Raw genomic sequence first — 22,594 nt, forward strand, 5'->3', positions numbered from 1 at the left:
GATCGAGAACTTGGCGAAGTTTGCCTTTGAAGTAGCAGGTTTGTCCTTGTTACCTACCTTCGCTTCCGCCTGGGTATCCAAGGCCGTCTCGGTGTGGGCTTCTCAGCTGCGCTAAGGCATCCTGTCCGGCGCTCTTCGGGAGGACTTGGCAGATCTTGCTCGTGAACTCTTTCAGGCCGGGGACTTCCTTTGTTCGGCTGCTTTGGAGTCCGCACGATGTATGGCCTTTGCCTCAGCTAACTTGGTTGCGATTCGTCACTCCATGTGGCTTAAGGCGTGGGATGCAGATGCTGCTTCCAAAAAAATCTGAGTTGCCCTTCTCAGGTTCTGGGGTTTTTGGGAAATGGCTAGATGAGATCATATCCCAAGCTACTGGAGGTAAAATCTCTCTGCTGCCACATAACAAACCCCGCCGCTCCAACCCAGTCGGAAAACGGCTTCCTTTCGGTCCTTTCCATCAAATCGTCCTCCCAAGCAGGTGCTCTCCCAAGCATGCAAAGCCCCTTCCTTCAAGGCACATCCTTCCTGGAAGCAAGACATCCGTGCTGACAGTTTCTCAGCCAAGTCTGATAACCGTAAGCCTCCCTCTTCCTGAAGGGACGCCCCCACCCGTATCCTCTTCTCGGGTGGGAGGACATCTGTCTCTTTTACAGGACATTTGGCTAGGGCAGGTTCAGGACTCCTGGGTTCGGGATGTCCTATCCGATGGTTTCGCATAGAGTTTGCTTTTTGTCCCCGAGACTGGTTCTTCTGATCCCGTCCTCCTCGTTTCCCTTCTTTGGTGGCTGCCTTTCAGATCGCCTTAAGTACCCTCCTTGCTCAGGGGGTGATTGTTCCAGTTCCTCCAGGAGAGCGTTTTTCGGGGTTCTACTCAAAGCTGTTTGTAGTCCCCAAGAAAGGGGGCTCTGCTCACCCCATTCTGGACCTCAAGTTGCTCAACCACCACTTGCGGCTACGCTAATTTTGCATGGAGTCCCTCCGCTCGGTGGTCGCGTCCATGTATCAAGAGGAGTTTCTTTCCTCAGTAGATATCAGGGACGCCTATCTGCACATCCCCATTTTTCCCACACATCAGCGATTCCTCCGCTTTGCTGTTCCGGCGGGTCACTTCCAGTTCATGGCTCTTCCCTTTGGCCTGGCCATGGCTCCCAGGGTTTTCACCAAAGTCATGGCAGTGGTGATTGCCTTTCTTCGGGCTCGGGGGATCTCGATCCACCTTTACCTGGACGATCTTTTGATCAAAGCTGTGTCCGGTCCCAAAACTTGGAGAGCCTTCATTTCACTGTGCAGACTCTATCCGCCTTTGATTGGGTGATCAACCGGGAAAAGTCCCACCTTTATCCCACTCAGTCCTTTGTCTTTCTCAGTCTCATTTTCAACACGGCGGCTGCCTGTGTTCATCTTCCGCAGGACAAGCGGAACTCCCTGTTGAAGGGTGTCTGTCAACTACAGCGCCCCTCTCCTGTTCCGATTCGCTTCTGCATGGAGGTGCTGGGCCGAATGGTGGCAGCCATGGAGGCGGTTCCTTTCGCCCAGTTCCGCTGTTGCCCTCTCCAGCTGGCCATCTTGGGACAAGTTGCCGTCCACTCTGGATCGCTGGATTATTCTGCCCCCCTCTGTTCGTCGGTCTCTTCTGTGGTAGTTCCACACCCCCCTTTCTTCTCCAGGGGCGGTCGTTTCTTCCCCTCCACTGGCAGGTCGTCACAACCGATGCGAGTTTCCTGGGTTGGGGGAGGTGTGTTTGGGACCTGATGGTGCAGGGTCACTGGTCCTTTCAGGAGACCCCATCAATCTTCTGGAGATCCATGCCATTTTTCTTTGCCTTCTCCATTGGGAGATCCTCTTTCAGGGTTGATCCGTCTGAGTCTAATCGGACAACGTCACGGCGGTGGCTTACATCAATTGCCAGGGTGGCATGCACAGCCGCTCAGCGATGGAGGAGATCTCCAAGATTCTGCTCTGGGTCGAGACTCCAGTGCCTGCTCTCTCAGCAATTCACATTCTGGGCATGGAGAATTGGAAATCAGACTTTGTCAGCTGCTCCTCTGTGGATCCGGGGGAGGGGTCTCTCCATCCGAAGGCATTCGTGCAGACCTGTGCTCTTTGGGGGACCCCAGTTGTGGATCTCTTCGCGTCTCGCCACAACAGACAGGTTCCCTGCTTTGTAGCAAAGTCACGTGACCCTCTTGCTCTGACGGTGGATACCCTCGTAATTCCATGGTCATCCTTCAGTCTTCTCTACCTCTTTCCCCCTCTGCCTTTCTTGCCCAGCATTCAGGAAACTCAAGGCAGAGCGCGTCCCCGCCATTCTGGTGGCCCCAGTCTGGCTCAGACGCATGCGGTACGCTGAAGTAATTTGGCTGGTCGCCGATGTACCTCTGCGTCTTCTGGTTCACCCCGATTTGCACTCCCAGGGTCCTCTCTGCCACCCCAATTTACTGTCGCTGAGTTTGACGGCGTGGCGGTTGAAACAGCGGTTCTGAGGGCTCGGGGGTTTCTTCCGGGGTGATTCGCACCATGCTGCAGACTCGTAAGCCTTCCTCCGCTAGGATTTACCACCGTACTTGGTGTGCCTATTTGAGGTGGTGTGAGGTGGTGTAAGCGCTGCGGAATCTGTAGGCGTTATATAAATAAATAAAAATAAAAAAGAAATAGTCTGTCTCTCTGGTTATCTTTTCCTTTCCGCGCCTCCTTGCAATCTGGTCTGGATCAGTGTTTGGCGCTCAGCTTCCATAAAGGTTAAGTTTTGGCTCTTTCTATTCTCTTTCAACAGCCGTTGGCTTCCAACCCTCACGTCCACACCTTCCTGCAGGGCGTGGCCCATGCGGCTCTGCCATACCGGTCTCCCACCCCTCCTTGGGATCTCAACCTGGTGCGCAGTGCTTTGAGGGAAGCTCCGTTTGAACCTCTTCGGGACGCTTCCCTTCGCGTTCTTTCCTGGAAGGTCGCCTTCCTCATTGCCATTACCTCCATTAGGAGGGTATCTGAGCTGGCAGCTCTCTCTTCTTGGTCCTTCACCAGAATAAGGTTGTTTTTCGGCCACCTCCCTCCTTCTTGCCCAAGGTGGTCTCCTCCTTTCACGTGAACGAGGAGATCGTTCTTCCTCCCTTCTGTCCGGCTCTATCCAGTGCCAAGGAGCGTTCCCTCCATTGTCCGGATGTGGTTCGCGTTGTCCAGATCTATCTTTCCATCACCAACTCTTTCCGACAGGGTGACACTTTCTTTGTGATTCCGAAGGGTCGTCGCAAGGGTCTTCCTGCATCCAAGGCAACCATTTCGCGGTGGATCCGTTTCACCATCTCGGAATCGTAGCATTGTAAGGTGATTGCGCATTCCACGCATTCTGTTGGGGCTTCTTGGGTGCTACGCAATAGGGCATTGGCCTTGCAAGTCTGCAAGGCGGCTGTTAGGATTCGGCAGGCTGGATGTGGATCCATTTTGTCAGCGAGGGATAGGCGTGGACCGGTTCTAGGTTGCTACTGGTATTCACCAGAGCCCGCCGCAAAGCGGGATGGTCTTGCTGCGGCGGTAGCAACCAGGTCGTATCCACCGGCAACGGCTCAACCTCGCTGACTGCTGAGAAGGCGTGGGACAGAAGGACTAGACAGAGGCAAGGTCAGACGTAGCAGAAGGTCGGGGCAGGCAGCAAGGTTCGTTGTCAATGGATATAGCAAGAGGTCAGGAACACAGTAATGGCAAACACAATAACGCTTTCTCCAGGCACAATGGCAATAAGATCCGGCCGGAAGCGAAGGGGAAGTGAGGTAAAATAGACAGGGAGCAGGTGGAGGCTAATTAGACTGATTGGGCCAGGCACCAATCATTGGTGCACTGGCCCTTTAAATCTTAGAGAGCTGGCGCGCGCGCCCTAAGGAGCGGAGCCGCGCTTGCCAGGACGAGACAGCCGGGGACCGGGACAGGTGAGTGACTTGGGATGCGATTCGCGAGCGGGCGCGTCCCGCTATGCGAATCGCATCCCCGCCGGCAATGTCAGTGCAGCGCTCCCAATGTCCTCGTCCCATGTGGAGCGACATCCGGACAAAAAGAGGGGGAGACCTAAGGGGGGGGTACTGTTACGCCGAGCGCTCCGGGTCCCTGCTCCTCCCCGGAGCGCTCGCAGCGTTTCTCTCTCTGCAGCCTTTTTAAAAGGTCGCGCATAGGGCCTCGTTATTCCAAGATAATTCGGAGGCGAGAGTACGAAATTGGATGGCGTACTCGCCTACTGAAGAATTACCCTGGACCAGGTTCAGCAGGGCAGTCTCGGCAGAGGAAGCTCGGGCTGGTTCCTCGAAGACACTTCGAATCTCAGCGAAAAAGGACTGTACGGAGGCAGTGACAGGATCATTGTGGTCCCAGAGCGGTGTGGCCCATGACAGGGCCTTCCCAGACAGGAGACTGACCACGAAAGCCACCTTCGACCGTTCTGTAGGAAAATGGTCCGACAACATCTCCAAATTTAGGGAACATTGTGACAGGAAACCACGGCAAAGTGTAGAGTCCCCATCAAATTTGTCCGGCAGGGACAAGCGGAGGCCAGGAGCGGGCACTCGCTGCGAAGGAGGTGCAGGAGCTGGCGGAGGAGATGGTTGCTGCTGTAGCTGTGGCAGAAGTTGCTGTAGCATGGCGGTCAACTGCGACAGCTGCTGTCCTTGTTGGGCGAACTGTTGTCCAAGTTGCTCAATCTGTTGCGACTGCTGGGCGACCACCGTGGTAAGGTCAGCGACAACTGGCAGCGGGACCTCAGCGGGATCCATGGCCGGATCTACAGTTAGGATTCGGCAGGCTAGATGTGGATCCTCTGTGTCAGCGAGGGATAGGCGTGGACCGTGTCGGTGGACTGGTTCTAGGTTGCTACTGGTATTCACCAGAGCCCGCCGCAAAGCGGGATGGTCTTGCTGCGGCGGTAGCAACCAGGACGTATCCACCGGCAACGGCTCAACCTCGCTGACTGCTGAGAAGGCGTGGGACAGAAGGACAAGACAGAGGCAAGGTCAGATGTAGCAGAAGGTCGGGGCAGGCGGCAAGGTTCGTAGTCAATGGATATAGCAAGAGGTCAGGAACACAGTAATGGCAAACACAATAACGCTTTCTCCAGGCACAATGGCAACAAGATCCGGCCGGGAAGTGAAGGGGAAGTGAGGTAAAATAGACAGGGAGCAGGTGGAGGCTAATTAGACTGATTGGGCCAGGCACCAATCATTGGTGCACTGGCCCTTTAAATCTTAGAGAGCTGGCGCGCGCGCGCCCTAAGGAGCGGAGCCGCGCGCGCCAGGATGAGACAGCCGGGGACCGGGACAGGTGAGTGACTTGGGATGCGATTTGCGAGCGGGCGCGTCCCGCTATGCGAATCGCATCCCCGCCGGCAATGTCAGTGCAGCGCTCCCGGTCAGCGGGTCTGACCGGGGCGCTGCAGAGAGAGAAACGCCGCGAGCGCTCCGGGGAGGAGCAGGGACCTGGAGCGCTCGGCGTAACAGCAGCCACTTGGACATCTTTGCACGCCTTCTCCAGATTCTACCAGGTGCACACTTTTGCATCTGCTGATGCCGGTTTGGGTCGCAAGGTGTTGCAGGCAGCAGTAGCTCAGTCCTCTGCCTGATTCTGTTTTGAGTACTTTTCCCACCCCGGGGACTGTTACGGTACATCCCACGGTGTCTGTGTCCCCCAATCTAGCCGACAGAGAAAAGTAGATTTTTTTATGCTTACCGTAAAGTCTCTTTCTCGGAGGATCCATATGGGGACACAGCACCCACTCCTTTTGTTTTGGTTACTATGGTTCAGTATTTCTGTCCGAGGGGTTGTGTTTGGTTCTTTTTTTGTCTGGTTCCCTCGGACACCTACTGGGTTCCTTTTCTGTCGGTCCTCTCCTACTGCTTTGGGGCTAAACTGATTAGCTCAGAGTCAGTAGGTGGGGTATATCCTGCCAGGCGGGGCCGACTTCTTTTTGTATGCCTAGTGTCAGCCTCCTAGTGGCAGCAAGATATACCCACTGTCTCTGTGTGCCCCAATGGATCCTCCGAGAAAGAGATTTTACAGTAAGCATAAGAAATCTACTTATCTCTCCATCTTTAATTCCATAATTGAAATACTCCATATTATATTAAATGTTAACAGGCTTTCATTTTCTAAGGTCCATAATTTTTACATGTTTATTTTTTTCTTATTTTTGGTTCTAGGTGACCTTCCGTAATGAGACAACACAAGAATACATGTTCTATTACGTTACATTTAAAGCCACTCCCCCTGGCATCATCAGCACCATAGAACTAGTGACACCGGTGCGCCAGAGTACTGCAGCCACCCTGCGTGTGGAGAATCCATTGTCTGTGCCAGTCACCTTCACCACAGACTGCAAAGTGCCAGAAATTAACCTTCCCCCACAGATCACGGTGCCGGCCCAGTCTGAGGTAACCTAGAACTGTTCTAATAGGTGGCCACAATTGTAGAAATAAATGCATGGACCACACATCTACATTTTCTTTATTGATCTAATGGTACTATGTAACAGTTATAAAAGTTAAAGAGGTACTTAGTACACATTTTGATCAAACTGTAAATGCCATGTTTTTCACTTTAAAGCACTATGTGGAAACTGCCAGAGCACATCATTTGCAGGGGGAAGAACCAGCAGTCCAACAGCACTCAAGCTGCCAGGTCATACCTCCTGCAATAGCTGCCGCCACACTGCACCAGCAAGTGAACAGATCACAACATTTCTCCTTTTAATGTGGTCTTGGAAAATGCATGTTGTAATCCTTTGCTGCAAATCCCTTGGAAATCAAGGTAAACCAGTTTACCACAAATTGATGCAGGTTTCTGGCAAGTGCAGATGAAGCAAAGTACTACATGTGGTTACTGAGGCTAATCCACAATGTGTATGTTACTGTGCTGGATGTGGATCTACTGACCAGTGTGGCTGATGACACGGGCCGTATTGGGGAGCAGAGTCTAAGGTGCAGCTGGTCTTCACCAAAGCCCACCGCAAGGCAGGATGGATTTGCTGTGGCAGGCGACACCCAGGTCACTACCCCGATACGACTCGACCACACAGGTAGCTCGGCGAGGCAAAGTACAGTAGGATGAGGCAGAGGTGTAGTCAGATTTAGCAGAAGGTCAATGCAGGCGGCAAAGGTGCGGAGTCAAATAACGTAGCGGAAGGGTCAGAACACGGACAAGGCAAACAGACTGTATGTAACGCTTAATCTCAGGCAAATGGGACTGAAGATCCGGGAGGTGCAGGGACTTATAGAATAGTGTCAGGTGTTTCACATAATTATGGGCGTACTGGCCCTTTAAATCTTAGAGCTCCGGCGCACGTGCCCTAGGAGATGGGGACGCACGCGCCGGAGCTGAGACGCAGAGGAAGAAGCAGCAGAGGAGCGAGGTAAGTGACAAGCTGGGATTCGCATGCAGGCACGTCCCGCGAAGCGAATCCCAGCCCCGCCGGTAGCAGGGGAGAGGGGGACAGTGCACTCAAGGCCAGGGGAAGTTGGCGGAGAGCAAGGAGTAACAGTACCCCCCCTTGGTCTCCCCCTCCTTTTGCGGTTCAGAAATTTACTAAGTAGGTCACAATCCAGGATATTTTCTTCAGGTTCCCAAGATCTCTCCTCCGGACTGAATCCTTCCCAATCCACAAGATAAAAGCGTTTTCCTCTGATAAACTTGGAGTCCAAAATCTGTTTAACAACATAAACATCAGAGGTACCTGAGATGGGAGTAGGTGAAATGTCTTTTTTAGAGAAGCGGTTGTGGATGACAAGTTTTAGAAGGGAGACATGGAAGGAATTCAGGATCCGGAGAGAGGACGGCAGATGGAGAGAATAGGCCACAGGATTTAAACATTTCTTGATTTTATAGAGACCAAGATAGCGAGGGCCTAGTTAATAACTGGGTACTCTGAAGAGGATATACTTGGCAGACAACCAGACTTTGTCACCAGGAGAGAACTCGGAAGGGGAACGTCTTTTCTTGTCCACTTGAGACTTCATTCGACAGGTAGCATGCAAAAGAGAAGAACGTGTCTTCTGCCAGATGGTGGAAAAGTTCCGTACTTGCTTATCAACCGCAGGAACTCCGAAAGAATAGGATTAAGGAAGAGGAGGACGAGGATGAAGTCCATAAACTACGAAGAAAGGCGAAGTTCCAGTAGATTCAGAATTCTTATGATTGTATGAGAACTCTGCCCAAGGAATTAAATCGACCCAGTCGTCTTGCCGAGCTGAGATTAAATGGCAAGGATAGTCTCCTAAGACCTGATTCACCCTCTCAACCTGTCCATTGGATTGAGGGTGGTAGGCTGAGGAAAAGTCCAGCTTGACTTTGAGACGTGAGCAGAGGGCCTACCAGAACTTAGAGATTAACTGGACTCCACGGTCGGATACAATATGTGAGGTCAAACCATGCAAATGGAAGATGTGGCAAAGGAACAGTTTAGCAAGCTGCGGTGCAGATGGAAGTCCACCCAAACAATAGTATTGCCTCCGGAAGACGCAAGGTCAGTAATGAAGTCCATAGCAATATCGGTCAAGGCAAGCTCTGGAACAGGCAAAGGCTGTAGAAAACCTGCAGGTTTAGAACGAGGGGTCTTATCCCGGGCACAGACTGAACAGGAACGGACAAAATCAACGACATCCTGTCTTAAACTAGGCCACCAATAATGTCTGGAGATGAGCTGTAAGGACTTATGAGTTCCAGAATGACCAGAGAGAGAGGAGAGAGGAATTGCCCCATTTCAAGATTCGGAGTCTTAAACGGGGTGACACAAGTCTTTCCAGGAGGCAGGTGCTGGGATGAGACACTCAGGAGGAATAATATGCTGAGGAGAAGATTCTCGGTCTTGCACATCATAAGACCTGGAAAGAGCGTCAGCTCGATGATTCTTCTCTGCAGGACGGAAGTGGATGTAAAAGTCAAATCTAGAGAAAAACAGAGACCAACGGGCCTGCCGGGGGTTGAGACGATGGGCTGTCTGAAGGTATAGCAAGTTCTTGTGGTCAGAATATATTGTAACAGGATGTACTGAACCTTCCAAGAGATGACCCCATTCTTCCAAGGCCAGCTTTATAGCCAAAAGTTCACAGTCTCCTATAGAATAATTTTTCTCTGCGGGAGAGAAGGTTTTAGAAAAAAAGCCACAGGTTACAATTCTTCCATTAGAGGACTTTTGTGTTAAGACAGTTCCTGCTCCAACCGAAGATGCATCCATCTCCAAAAGAAAAGGCTTGCCAGAGTCGGATCTAGACAGGACGGAGCCAAAGCTAAGGCGGACTTTAACTGTTTAAAAGCATCTTCAGCTTCTGGAGTCCAGACCTTGGAATTAGAAATCTTCTTGGTGAGAGAGACGATGGGCGCTACCAAGGTGGAGTAATGTGGAATTAAATGCCGATAGTAATTGGCAAAACCAAGAAAACACTGAATAGCTTTTAAGTCGGTAGGTCGGGGCCAGTCCAGTACAGCTGACAACTTGTTAGGATCCATCTGAAGACCTTGATTAGTAACAATGTTAGCCAGAAAAGGAAGACTGGACTTTTTGAAAACACACTTCTCAAGTTTAGTGTTAAGATGGTTGTCACAAAGACGTTGTAAGACCTGGCGGATGTGGGAACGATGAGTCTGAAAATTGGAAAGATATCATTATTGAACTCCTGGAAGACTGCTGGAGCATTACATAGTCCGAACGGCATCACTAGATACTCAAAATGTCCATCCCAAGTATTAAATGCAGTCTTCCATTCGTCACCTTCTTTTATCAGGTTATAGGCACCTCAAAGGTCTAGTTTGGAGAAGATCCTCGCCCCACGGAGACGGTCAAGTAACTCCGAGATCAAGGAAAGAGGGTAGCGGTTCTTGACAGTGATTTTATTCAGTCCGCGATAGTCAATGCAGGGTCGCAGAGAACCGTCTTTTTTCTCTACAAAGAAGAATCCGGCTCCGGCAGGGGAAGATGACTTCCTAAAAAAGGCTTTTTGAAGATTTCCTTGAATATATTTAGACATGGCCTGATTTTTAGGAACAGACAGAGGGTAAATTCCTCCCCGAGGAGGAGTGGTCCCGGGCAATAATTCTATAGGACAATCATAGGGGCGATGAGGAGGCAATACTTCAGCTTGTTTCTCACTGAAGACGTCAACATAGTCCCGAAGAAACAAAGGCAAACCGGGCAGAGGAGTAGAAGGAGGCACCCGCTTAAACGGACGAGTATGAATGCAGTGACTGTTGCAATAAGGTCCCCAATGGAGAACTTCTCCCATTTTCCAATCCAGCTGCGGGGCATGGAGTTGCAACCAAGGAAGGCCAAGCAGGAGAGGAGAGGTATAGTGAGGAAGTACATAGAAGGACAAGTTCTCCTTATGCGAGACTCTGACCTGCATTGATATCGTTTCTGTGCGGTATAGCACGGTACAGTCCAGATTTTCTCCATTAACCGTAGAGATGTACAAGGGCTTCAATGATACCTATGTACTATGGAGGCATCAATAAAATTTCCCACGGAACCAAAATCCAGGAAGGCAAGAATGGAAATAATATCTTTGGAGGGTAGAGAAAGCTGGACCGACATATTCAAGCATGGAGAGGTGGTGTTCACACCTAGGGAGGCCTCTCCCACAAACCCTAGGTGCAAGCGTTTCCCTGTGACTGAGGGCTTACAGGACAATCTTTGAGGAAATGATCTGCACTGGTGCAGTAGAGACATAGATTCTCAGCTCGTCGGCGAGTTCTTTCCTGCAGAGTCAGGCAAGAACGATCCATCTGCATAGCCTCCACTGCAGGAGGCAACGTAGAAGGTTGCAGTGGTTGCTGGAATACTGGTGCCAGGCGAGGAAAGCTCCGAGGTCGTGCAAACTCCCTTTCTTGACGTTGATCCTCACGTCTCTCAGAGAAACTGATATCAATGCGGGAGGCCAGCTGTATAAGATCATTTAAGGTAGATGGTAATTCCCGGGCAGAAAGGACATCTTTAATATGGCTAGAGAGTCCTTTTGAAAGTGCCGCAAAGAGCTTATTCCAGGATGATAACTCTGAAGCTAGGGTACGGAAACGGATGGCATATTCACTCACAGAGGAGGTACCCTGAGAAAGGTTACCTTGAGTTACCCTGAGAAAGACTTCTTAATTCCATCAAGAAAGCCTGAAGACTGGCTGATAGTAGGTCACTGCAATCCCATAACTGAGTTGCCCAGGCCAGAGCCCTTCCAGTTAACAGACTGACAACAAAGGCCTTCACCCATTCTGTAGGGAACTGTTCTGCCATAAGCTCTATGTGCATGGAGCACTGAGTCACAAATCCACGGCAGTACTTGGGATCCCCTTCATACTTCATACTCGGGAAGAGACAAACGGAGCTTGGATCCCGTGGTGACTGCTGGAGCAGGAGTCATTACCAGAGTAGGAGGAGGCTGTGGCTGCTGTGGTTGTTGCTGGGCAGTAAGATGCTGCTGCATCATGGCAGACAACTGGTTTAACTGCTGCACCTGCTGGGCCAACTGCTGCGACTGAAGAGCCACTATGGTGGCGAGATCCGGATTCTCGGGCAGAGGTACCCCAGCGGAATCCATGGCTGGATCTTGCTGTAACGGTGCTGGATGTGGATCCACTGACCAGTGTGGCTGATGACACGGGCCGTATCGGGGAGCAGAGTCTAAGGTGCCGCTGGTCTTCACCAGAGCCCGCCGCAAGGCAGGATGGATTTGCTGTATGGAACGCTTAATCTCAGGCAAATGGCACTGAAGATCTGGCAGGGAAGAGTGGGAGGTGCAGGGACTTATAGAAAAGTGTCAGGTGTTTTGCAGTTCAAATTTTTATCGCGAATATTGCGAATATATTTGCTATATATTCGAAATTACAAATATTCACTTACCCCCCCATATTCGCATGTGCGCATATTCGCATATGTGAATATTCGCATATTCCTTCTTTTCACTTGTGGGCAAATTAGAATGATGCAAATACACTTGTCAGAGGTTATCAACAACATCCCTAGCAACCAGTAGTAAAGTTGCCCACCCCTTCACTGTTTTCTTCCTCGAATATGCGAATATAACAAATATGCAAAATTCACGAATATAGGATGAATATTCATCTATATATTCACAAAATATCGTGAATTCGAATATGGCCAATGATGCTCATCACTAGTGTTTCACATAATTATGGGCGTACTGGCCCTTTAAATCTCAGAACTCCGGTGCGCGCACTCTAGGAGATGGGGACGCGCGTGCCGGAGCCGAGAGGCAGAGGAAGAAGCAGCAGTGGAGCGAGGTAAGTGACGGGTTGGGATTCGCATGCAGGCACGTCCCGCGATGCAAATCCCAGCACCGCCGGCAGCAGGGGAGAGGGTATGTATTTCATCTGTAGCAGGCCCCCCGCGATCAGACATCTTATAAAATGTTAAAATGTTTTTTCCCAGAATACCCCTTTAAAATGTAACGTGACCTATTAAAATGTTAAAAAAATTAAAATGTTGTTAAAAGTTTGATTGAAATAGCTTTTGATTTCAGTAAATATGCTGCAAACACATCAAATGACACAATAAAGTGTTTTGAAACTTACTGTGCATAATAATTTGGAACCATGGATTGTAAGTTTTTTTATGTTTAAAAAAAATACTATTATCATTAGGAAGTTTGTTTAACCCCTTAAGGACTCCCTTAAGTTTTTGCACTTTCATTTTTTTCTTCTTACCTTTTAAAAATCATAACCCTTTCAATTTTCCACCTAAAAATCCATATTATGGCTTATTTTTTGCGTCGCCAATTCTACTTTGCAGTGACATTAGTAATTTTACCCAAAAATGCACGGCGAAACAGAAAAAAAAATCATTGTGCGACAAAATCGAAGAAAAAACGCCATTTTATAACTTTTGGGAGCTTCCGTTTCTACGCAGTGCATATTTCGGTAAAAATTACACCTTATCATTATTCTGTAGGTCCATATGGTTAAAATGATACCCTACTTATATAGGTTTGATTTTGTCGCACTTCTGGAAAAAATCATAACTACATGCAGGAAAATTTATACGTTTAAAAATGTAATCTTCTGACCCCTATAACTTTTTTATTTTTCCACGTACAGGGCGGTATGAGGGCTCATTTTTTGCGCCATGATCTGAAGTTTTTATCGGTATGATATTTGTTTTGATCGGACTTTTTGATCACTTTTTATTCATTTTTTAATGGTATAAAAAGTGACCAAAAATGCGCTTTTTGACTTTGGAATTTTTTTGCGCGTACGCCATTGACCGTGCGGTTTAATTAATGATATATTTTTATAGTTCGGACATTTACGCACGTGGCGATACCACATATGTTTATTTATTAATTTTTTTACACTGTTTTATTTTTTTTATGGTAAAAGGGGGGTGATTTAAACTTTTATTAGGGAAGGGGTTAAATTACCTTTATTAACACTTTTTTTAAACTTTTTTTTGCAGTGTTATAGGTCCCATAGGGACCTATAACACTGCACACACTGATCTTTTACACAGATCACAGGCGTGTATTAACACGCCTGTGATCAGTGTTATCGGCGCTTGACTGCTCCTGCCTGGATCTCAGGCACGGAGCAGTCATTCGCCGATCGGACACCGAGGAGGCAGGTAAGGGCCCTACCGGTGTCCTGTAGGCTGTTCGGGACGCCGCGATTTTACCGCGGCGGTCCCGAACAGCCCGACTGAGCAGCCGGGTCACTTTCACTTTAGAAGCGGCGGTCAACTTTGACCGCCGCTTCTAAAGGGTTAATACCGCACATCGCCGCGATCGGCGATGTGTGGTATTAGCCGCGGGTCCCGGCCGTTGATGAGCGCCGGGACCGACGCGATATGATGCGGGATCGCAGCGCGATCCCGCTTCATATCGCGGGAGCCGGCGCAGGACGTAAATATACGTCCTGCGTCGTTAAGGGGTTAATAAAATTTGAATTGTACTCTTAATAGTTGATAACATGAGAATTATGCTGACTGTTATTTACATCAATTATTTAGGTAAATGAGAAATATAATTTGCATAATAATTTGGAACAGGGTGTATAAATAGTTTCATCCTACTGGCATACTTATTTGAATATTTTTTGTATGGAAAAGGAAAAACACTTAAAAAGATTGGCGCTCTAGGACCGTTGAATATGAGCACGAATATTTCAATAAAATACTAATAATTATATACTCACTTAAAGGAGTACTTTAGTGCACATTTTTATTCTTCCCTTGTGCCCAGGGAAAACAAACTTTGACTCGCCTGCCGACATTCCCCCGTTGCGCCGATATTGGTGTCCCGGTCCTCTAGTGCCTGTCTTCTTCAGCTTCCTGGGGGACTGTGAGTCATACTGTGCTCAGCTTATCGCCGGCCGCAGCAATGTCCTACCTCGGCCAGTGATAGGCGTGATAGAGTGCAGTGTCATGTAAGGAGCCTGGGCCCCACCTTCTCCCTGTTGCCCGGGCTCGTTACATGACACTGCTCTCAGCCTATCCGCCGAGGCAGGACATTGCTGCGGCCGGCAATAAGCTGTGCGCAGTATGACTCACCGTCCCCCAGGAAGTGGAAGAAAACAGGCACCGAAGGACCGGGACACCGATATCGGGGGAATGCCGGCAGGTAAGTCTAAGTTTTTGTTTTTGTTTTTTTGCAGCCTGGGCACAAGGGAAGAATAAACATTTGCACTACAGTACTCTTGGATAAGCTGAAACAAATGTAAGAAAAATGTTGACGCAGTTGCAATCATTGTCCACTTTGTTTCTGTGTCCCTAGCAAAGTACTCTGGAAGGCTGGGTTCACATAGGTCTGGCATGAATCCAGCCTAAGACTTAGTGCAACTGATGACAAGTAAGGGTTAACAGAAGTTGTTAACCCAATTTGTTGGAGGGGCTATACCTTTATAACAGCAGTGACCCACGTCAGGGTCACTGCAAGCAGGCTTTGTTTCGCAGCGGTCTCGCATTACGGCTCAGGTGCTAACTTCCCTGTCCTCCCCGTGGTTCTAAGGTGCGGCTGGTTTTCACCAGAGCCCGCCGCAAAGCGAGATGGTCTTACTGCGGCAGGCGGCACCCGGGTCACTACCCCTGGCACAACTCGTCCACACAGGTTGCTGGCATGTGGCGTGGCACAAAAGGAAACTGGCAAGATGTGGTCAAGGTAGCAGAAGGTCAGGGAAGGTGGCACAGGTGCAGGGTCAGGTAACAGAACAAGGATCGGAACACGAATATCAGGAACACAGAAACACAGTATGCTTTCTCTAGGGCACAAAGGCAACAAAGATCTGGCAGGGATACAAGGGAGGAACAAGTACTTATAACAAGGGCACAGGTGAATACACCTAATTAAATGAGTACTGGCCCTTTAAATGTAAGAGCTCCAGCTCGACCTAGGAGGCAGGGGCACACGCGCCAGGGCTGCGGGAACAGAAAGATCAGGTGAGTGGCGGGCTGGGATTCGCATGCGGTCGCGTCCCGTGATGCGAATCCCAGCCCCGCCAGCAGCAGGGACATGACAAGAGAGCGCTCATGGCCAGTGTGTCTGGCTGGAGTACAGATGTTACCCCCCTTTGGTCTCCCCTTCTTCTTTGGAACTCAGAAAGTATCCCACTACATGAGACCAAGGGGTTTCTGGAATGGGCAAAGGCTGTAAGGGACTTGCAGGTTTCTGTCGTGGAGCCTTCCATCTTCTAAGGTGACCAACTGTCAAAGAATAAAGTCCCCAATTCAAGACTTTACGTCTGAGTTCAACAGGCACAGAAGATATCACATGAGGAACATTCCTGCGACATCGGAGGATCTGGAAAGAGCGTTGGCTCTGAAGTTTTAATTAGCAGGCCTAAGAGGAGGCATGAGACAGTGATCTTCGCAAGATTGTCCCCAACAACAAGAAGTGATTTTACCAGATTTCCAGTCAAGTTGTGGAGAATGACGTTGAAGCCAAGGAAAACCAAGAAGAAGCTCTAAAGTACAATATGGTAGCACATAAAACTAAATTTTTTCCTTATGCAAATCCCCCATGTGCATGACGAGGGGTTCAGTCCGGAATTGCACCTTACAGTCCAGATTTTGTCCATTAACAGAAGAAATGTAGAAGAGCTTGACAAGATGCGTCACTGAAAGACAGTGTTTATGGACCTGGGAGGCACCAATGAAGTTGCCAGCGGAACCAGATTCCAAAAAAGCAGAAGCGATGAAAGAAGTCTTGGCAGAAGGAAACACTTGAACCAGGATGGTCAAGCAAGGAGAGGTAGTATTCCCATCAAGGGATGTCACTCCTACTTGTCCAAGATGAGAGCGTTCTCTCGGACAAGAAGGACGTATAGAACACAGTCTTTGAGAAAGTGCTCCTGACTGGCACAATATAGGCACAAATTCTCATGGCGTCGACGGGATGTTTCCTGCTGCAATAAGCGAAAATTGTCCACTTCCATAGCCTCTTCGGGTAAATGCTGTGTTCGGGCAGGTTCTTTTTCCAAAGGAAGTTCCTCCTGCCTCTCAGCAAAACGCACATCAATTCGAGTGGCTAAATGGATAAGTTCTATTAGGTTAGCCGGAGAATCTCATGCAGCGAGAGAATCCTTGATTCGAGAGGAAAGCCCTTTTTTAAAGGTAGCACACAAGGCCTCGTCGTTCCAAGCAAGTTCAGAGGCAAGAGTACGGAATTGAACCGCATAGTCGCCAACGGAGGAGTTCCCTTGGAAGAGGTTTAGAAGAGCCATCTCGGCAGAGGAGGCTCGCGTGGGTTCTTCAAATGCATTGCGGAATTCTGCAAAGAAGGCCGACAGGTTCAAGGAGACCGGATCTCTTCAATCCCAGAGAGGAGTAGCCCAGGCTAAAGTTTTCCAGAAAGTAGGCTGACCACAAATGCCACTTTAGCATGCTCCGTCGGGAACAGATCCACCATGAGTTCTAGATTGATAGAACACTGTGTAACAAAGCCTCTACACAAATTGGAATCTCCGTCATATTAGAAGGCAAGGACAAACTAAGCTTGGTTCAGGGAGAAGCTGCAGACACAGGAGGAGGCTCAGGAACAGGTGGCTGCTGCTGATGCTGTTGTTGCTGCTGAACGGCAAGAAGCTGTTGCATCATTGCTGAGAGTTGATTCAGTTGTTGCGCCTGATGGGCTAACTGCTGCGACTGTTGAGCCACGATGGTGGGAAGATCCGAGACATCTGGCAAAGGTACCCCAGCGGGATCCATGGCCGGGTCTTACTGTAACGGGTCACAGCAGGTGGTGGATCCTCTGGGCCTGTGTGGATGATGACGTGAGCATTGCCAGGTGCAAGGGAACGGAGTCTAAGGTGCTGCTGGTTTTCACCAGAGCCTGCCGCAAAGCGGGATGGTCTTGCTGCAGCAGCCGGCACCCAGGTCGCTACCCCTGGCACGACTCGTCCACACAGGTTGCTGGGCGTGGCAGAAAAGGAAACTGGCAAGACGTAGTCAGGGTAGCAGAAGGTCAGGGCAGGCAGCACAGGTGCAGGGTCAGGTAACGGAACAAGGATCAGGAACATGGATATCAGGGCAACAAAGATCCAGCAGGGATACAAGGGAGAAGCAAGAGCACAGGTGAATACACTTAATTAAATGAGTACTGGCCCTTTAAATGTAAGAGCTCCTGAGCACCCACACCTTAGGAGGCAGGGGCACACGCGCCGGGGCTGCGGGAACAGATAAAACAGGGAGGTGAATGACAGGCTGGGATTCCGTTGCGGGCGTGTCCCGCGATGCAAATCCCAGCCCTGCCGGCAGTGGGGACATGACAAGAGAACGCTCACGGTCAGCGTGTCTGGCCGGAGAGCAGATGTTACACATTCGTTTATGGGGATGTGTCAGTGGTGGTTAAGGCTAGGGATTCTAGCCTCAACTAAAAACTTAACATTCCTGAATTTGAACTCGCTTTTAGCTTGTTTCGGCATGTAGTTTGCTCCACGAAACCAGAAAGGAGGATTGAGTTAGACTAGTACTTATACAAATTGGTGGATTTGTGGTATAAGTACGGAGGTTTCCTCCTTCTATGATTACCACCGTTCAATTTTGGCTAAAGCAGCCGCCGCCTTGATACAGTTTCGGCAGGTCACCAATTGGGCTAGCCTGGACACGGAGTTGTTTTGCAGGCATTTTGGCTGTCTCAGAGCTCCCCTCTGCAGTCTGTCAGTCATCAACTCATGCCACCAATTGGTGCCCGAGTCTGTCCCAGGTGGCGGCTCCCAGCACTTCTGGTACCCCCGAAGTACCCTCTGGCTCCAAGTCCCACGCAGCTCCGGTACTGGATAAGTTAGGTAAATTTTTTTGGGCAATGCGCAAATATACAACAATTTTAATTTGTCGTTATGCCGGTTCAGCCAGTGCCGACAATTGCATATATGCAGTATCTGCCACAGGGCCCACCCTAGGTCCCAATGCCCCAGAGGCTTAATCCAGAAGCATGACTAGATGTGTTGGATACGGTAATACTACGTAGCTGCCTGCTTAGCCACCCAGCCCCAGGGTTTGTAGATTTCCTGTATTCTGGCTTTGAGCAGGTGTTTTATACAGGGCTGGTTTCTCTCCCTCGGGGTACCTTCAAGTGCCATAATTTGCATTCTGCAGCTAGGAACTCTGATGTGGTTTCAGACCTTCTGCAGAAAGAGGTTGCTAAGGGTTTCATCATAGGCCCCTTCCAGTCCCCTGCCTTCACTAGCTGGAGTGTCAGCCCTATTTGAGTAGCCTGTGGTAAATTCTCGAATAAATATCGTTTGATTTATGACCTCTCTGTGCCACATTCTTCCCATGTTCCTAGTATTAACCCCATAAGGACCAGGGGTTTTTCCGGTTTTGCACTTTCATTTTTTCCTTCTTACATTTAAAAAAATCATAACTCTTTCAAATTTGCACCTAAAAATCCATATGATGGCTTAATTGTGGCGCCACCAATCCTACTTTGTAATGACATCAGTAACTTTATCCAAAAATCTATGGAGAAACGGGGAAAAAATCATTGTGCGACAAAATTGAAGAAAAAAACGCAATTTTGTAAGTTTTGGGGGCTTCCGTTTCTACGCTGTACATTTTTCGGTAAAATGTACACCTTATCTTTATTCTGTAGGTCCATCTGATTAAAATGATACCCTACTTATATAGGTTTGATTTTGTAGTACTTCTGGAAAAAATCATAACTACATGCAGGAAAATTTATACTTTTAAAATTGTCATCTTCTGACCTCTATAACTTTTTTATTTTTCTGTGTACGGGGGTGGTATGAGGGCTCATTTTTTGCGCAGTGATCTGAATATTTTTTGCGGTGCCATTTTTTTATTGATCAGACTTTTTGATTGCTTTTTATAAATTTTTTAAGGATAGAAAAAGTGACACTGCACTATAGACAGGGGGCTATAACACTGCACTAACTGATCTTTTACATTGATCAATGATTTTTCATAGGAAACTATTGATCTATGATTCTGCCGCTTGACTGCTCATGCCTGGATCTCAGGCACTGAGCAGTCATTCGGCGATCGGACACCAGGAGGCAGGTAATGTCCTACAGCTATTCGGAATGCCACGATTTCACCGTGGTGGTCCCGAACAGCCCACTGAGCTAGCCAGGGGTAGTTTAGTTTCACTTTAGATGCAGCAATCAACTTTGAGTGCTGCGCGCTATTAGCCAAGGGTCCCGCCTGTTGTTAGAAGCCAGGCCCGACCCTCTATGACGCCGTGGCCCCGCGTTATAGAAAGGGAGTGGACTCAGGGCGTACAGGTAAGCCCTTGGTCCTTAACAGGTTAATCCCCTTATACCATCTGAGGAGTCCACGCAAAAATACACGTCTGTGGACGAAGCCATTCAACAGATCCTGGCGTTCGGAAGAGGTACCTGGCTCTCTAAAGCAGATATAACAGATGCTTTCAAGCTTGTCCCTCCCTGAGTTCTCCAGGACATCCGCTCTGTTTGAGATTGTTCCAGTGGTAGAGCAGCAGTCACTTGGGGTCATTTGTGGCAGGGCCAGACAGTGGTCTTCTTCACTGACAATATGGCAGTTAAGGACATTATTTGCAAGGGTAGATCTAAGTCCTTCGTGATTATGTCTTTCCTTAGGAGACTTACTCATGTAGCGTTGTCTTGCAAATTTCACATTGAATGCGTTTTTATCGAGGACAAAAAGAACATCGTGGCTGATGCTCTGTCTCGCTTGAATTTCCAGGTGTTTCGCCAGGCGATGCCAGATGCAGATCAGCAGGCCACTCCAGCACCACCATTTGCTTCTCTGATGCTAGATTGAATGTAAATTTTTCCAGAGCTATAGATCTAATCAATGGGTCACTTGCTAGTAATACTGCTAGGGCGTACAAGGTGGCATGGGATTCTTTTCATAAGTTCCGAGACTTTTACCCAGGTCATGACCCCCTAGACACTAGATCTATCCTAGCGGATATTTCCTTTTGCCCCTCTTCACTCAAATTGTCTCACAGCACCATACAATTATACCTGGCGGGTATCCAGCACCACATGTCACTTAGTCACCCTGGGTCACAGTCATTGTTTAGCTCATATCCTATCAAAGCTGCACTCAAGGGTATCCTTAACCTCTTTAGGACATAGGGCGTATGGATACGCCCTGCATTCCGAGTCCTTAAGGACCGAGGGCGTATCCATACGCCCGTGGGAATTCCGGTCCCCACCGCTAGCCGGTTGGGGACCGGAGCCGGATGCCTGCTGAAATCGTTCAGCAGGCATCCCGGCATATCGCCCAGGGGGGTCATTATGCCCCCCCCATGTCGGCGATGGCCGCAGATCGCTGGACAATTCAGTCCAGCGATCTGCGGCGATTCCGGGTCAATCGGGTCTCCAGTGACCCGGAATTACAGGCTGTCTCTGACGGCCCCGAACAGCCATAGCCTGCAGGGGTGAGGTGGCACTGGTGCCACATCACGATCGCCCTGATTCGTCGGCCGGATTACCGGCCGACCAATCAGGGCACCTGCTGCGGGTGTCACTCCCGCAACCCGCTCCGCCCCTCTTCCAGAGGACGTGAGCGGGTGCGGGACGTGCACCCGGGGAGCTGGGGACCCCGATCCCCGGCGTCAATGTTGGGATCGGGGCCCCAGGAGCAGCGGCGGCGACGACGAGGGACTGACCTGTGTGCCGGCAGCAGCAGGAGGTGAGTGACAGCCTCCTGCTGTTGCTTAGCAACAGCTCCCAGCATGCAAAAAGGGCATGCTGGGAGCTGTAGTTATGCAACAGCAGGAGGCAGACCACAACAACTCCCAGTATTCCCTTATGGGCATGCTGGGACTTATGGTTTTGCAACAGCTGGAGGCACATTTTTTCTATGGAAAAGTGTACCTTCAGCTGTTGTATAACTACAACTCCCAGCTTGCACAAACAGCTAAAGTGCATGCTGGGAGTTGTAGTGGTGCATCTGCTGGTTGCATAACTACCACTCCCAGCATGCCCGTTGGCTGTCGGTGACTGCTGAGAGTTGTAGTTTTGCAACAGCTGAAGGCACATTGGTTGTGAAACTCAGAGTTTTTTTTTTTACCTAACTCAGTGTTTCACGACCGTTGTGCCTCCAGCTGTTGCAAACTCCAACTCTCAGCAGTCAATGTACACCATGCACCGTACATGCTGGGAGTTGTAGTTTTGCAACAGCTGGAGGCACACTGGTTGTGAAACACTGAGTTAGGTCACAAACTCAGTGATACATAACCAGTGTGCCTACAGCTGTTGCAAAACTAAAACTCTCAGCATGTACAGTCTGTCAGCGCATGCTGGGAGTTGTAGTTTTGCAACAGCTGGATGTTCCCCCCCCCCCCCCCCCCCAATGTCAACGTACAGGGTACACTCACATGGGCGGAGGTTTACAGCAAGTATCGGGCTGCAAGTTTAAGCTGCGGCAAATTTTCTGCCGCAGCTCAAACTGCCAGCGAGAAACTACTGTGAACCCCCCCCCCCCCCCCCCGTGCGACTGTACCCTAAAAACACTACACTAACACAAAATAAAATAAAAAGTAAAAAACACTACATATACACATATACACAATAAAAATGAAAGCGTCTGGTACGCCACTGTTTCCAAAACGGAGCCTCCAGCTGTTGCAAAACAACAACTCCCAGTATTGTCGGACAGCCGTTGACTGTCCAGGCATGCTGGGAGTTTCACAACAGCTGTAGGCACCGTGTTTGGGAATCACTGGCGTAGAATTCCCCTATGTCCACCCCTATGCAAGTCCCTAATTTAGGCCTCAAATTCGCATGGCGCTCTCACTTTGGAGCCCTGTCGTATTTCAAGGCAACAGTTTAGGGTCACATATGGGGTATCGCCGTACTCAAGAGAAATTGTGTTACAAATTTTGGGGGGTATTTTCTGCTTTTACCCTTTTTTTTTTTTTTTACATATGCAAAAGTCATGAAACACCTGTGGGGTATAAAGGTTCACTTAACCCCTTGTTACGTTCCCCGAGGGGTCTAGTTTCCAAAATGGTATGCCATGTGTTTTTTGTTTTTTTTTTGCTGTCCTGGCACCATAGGGGCTTCCTAAATGCGGCATGCCCCCAGAGCAAAATTTGCTTTCAAATTGTGTTACAAATTTTGGGGGGTATTTTCTGCTTTTACCCTTTTTTTTTTTTTTTTTACATATGCAAAAGTCATG

At 49.2% G+C, this 22,594-nt stretch overlaps 1 protein-coding gene across 4 annotated transcripts in view; it reads left to right on the forward strand.

The window, feature by feature from the left end:
• Window positions 1-22,594, forward strand: part of HYDIN (HYDIN axonemal central pair apparatus protein) — a 231,459-nt gene that overhangs the window by 197,822 nt on the left and 11,043 nt on the right. For all 4 annotated transcript variants that reach the window (XM_056525414.1, XM_056525411.1, XM_056525412.1 and 1 more), the window contains one exon: window positions 6,174-6,404. In XM_056525414.1, the coding sequence (XP_056381389.1) occupies window positions 6,174-6,404 (231 nt within the window). The remainder of the gene's footprint in view (window positions 1-6,173; window positions 6,405-22,594) is intronic.

The sequence above is a fragment of the Hyla sarda genome, chromosome 6 (genome assembly GCF_029499605.1).
Source record: "Hyla sarda isolate aHylSar1 chromosome 6, aHylSar1.hap1, whole genome shotgun sequence".
In the NCBI taxonomy this organism is placed as follows: Eukaryota; Metazoa; Chordata; class Amphibia; order Anura; family Hylidae; genus Hyla; species Hyla sarda.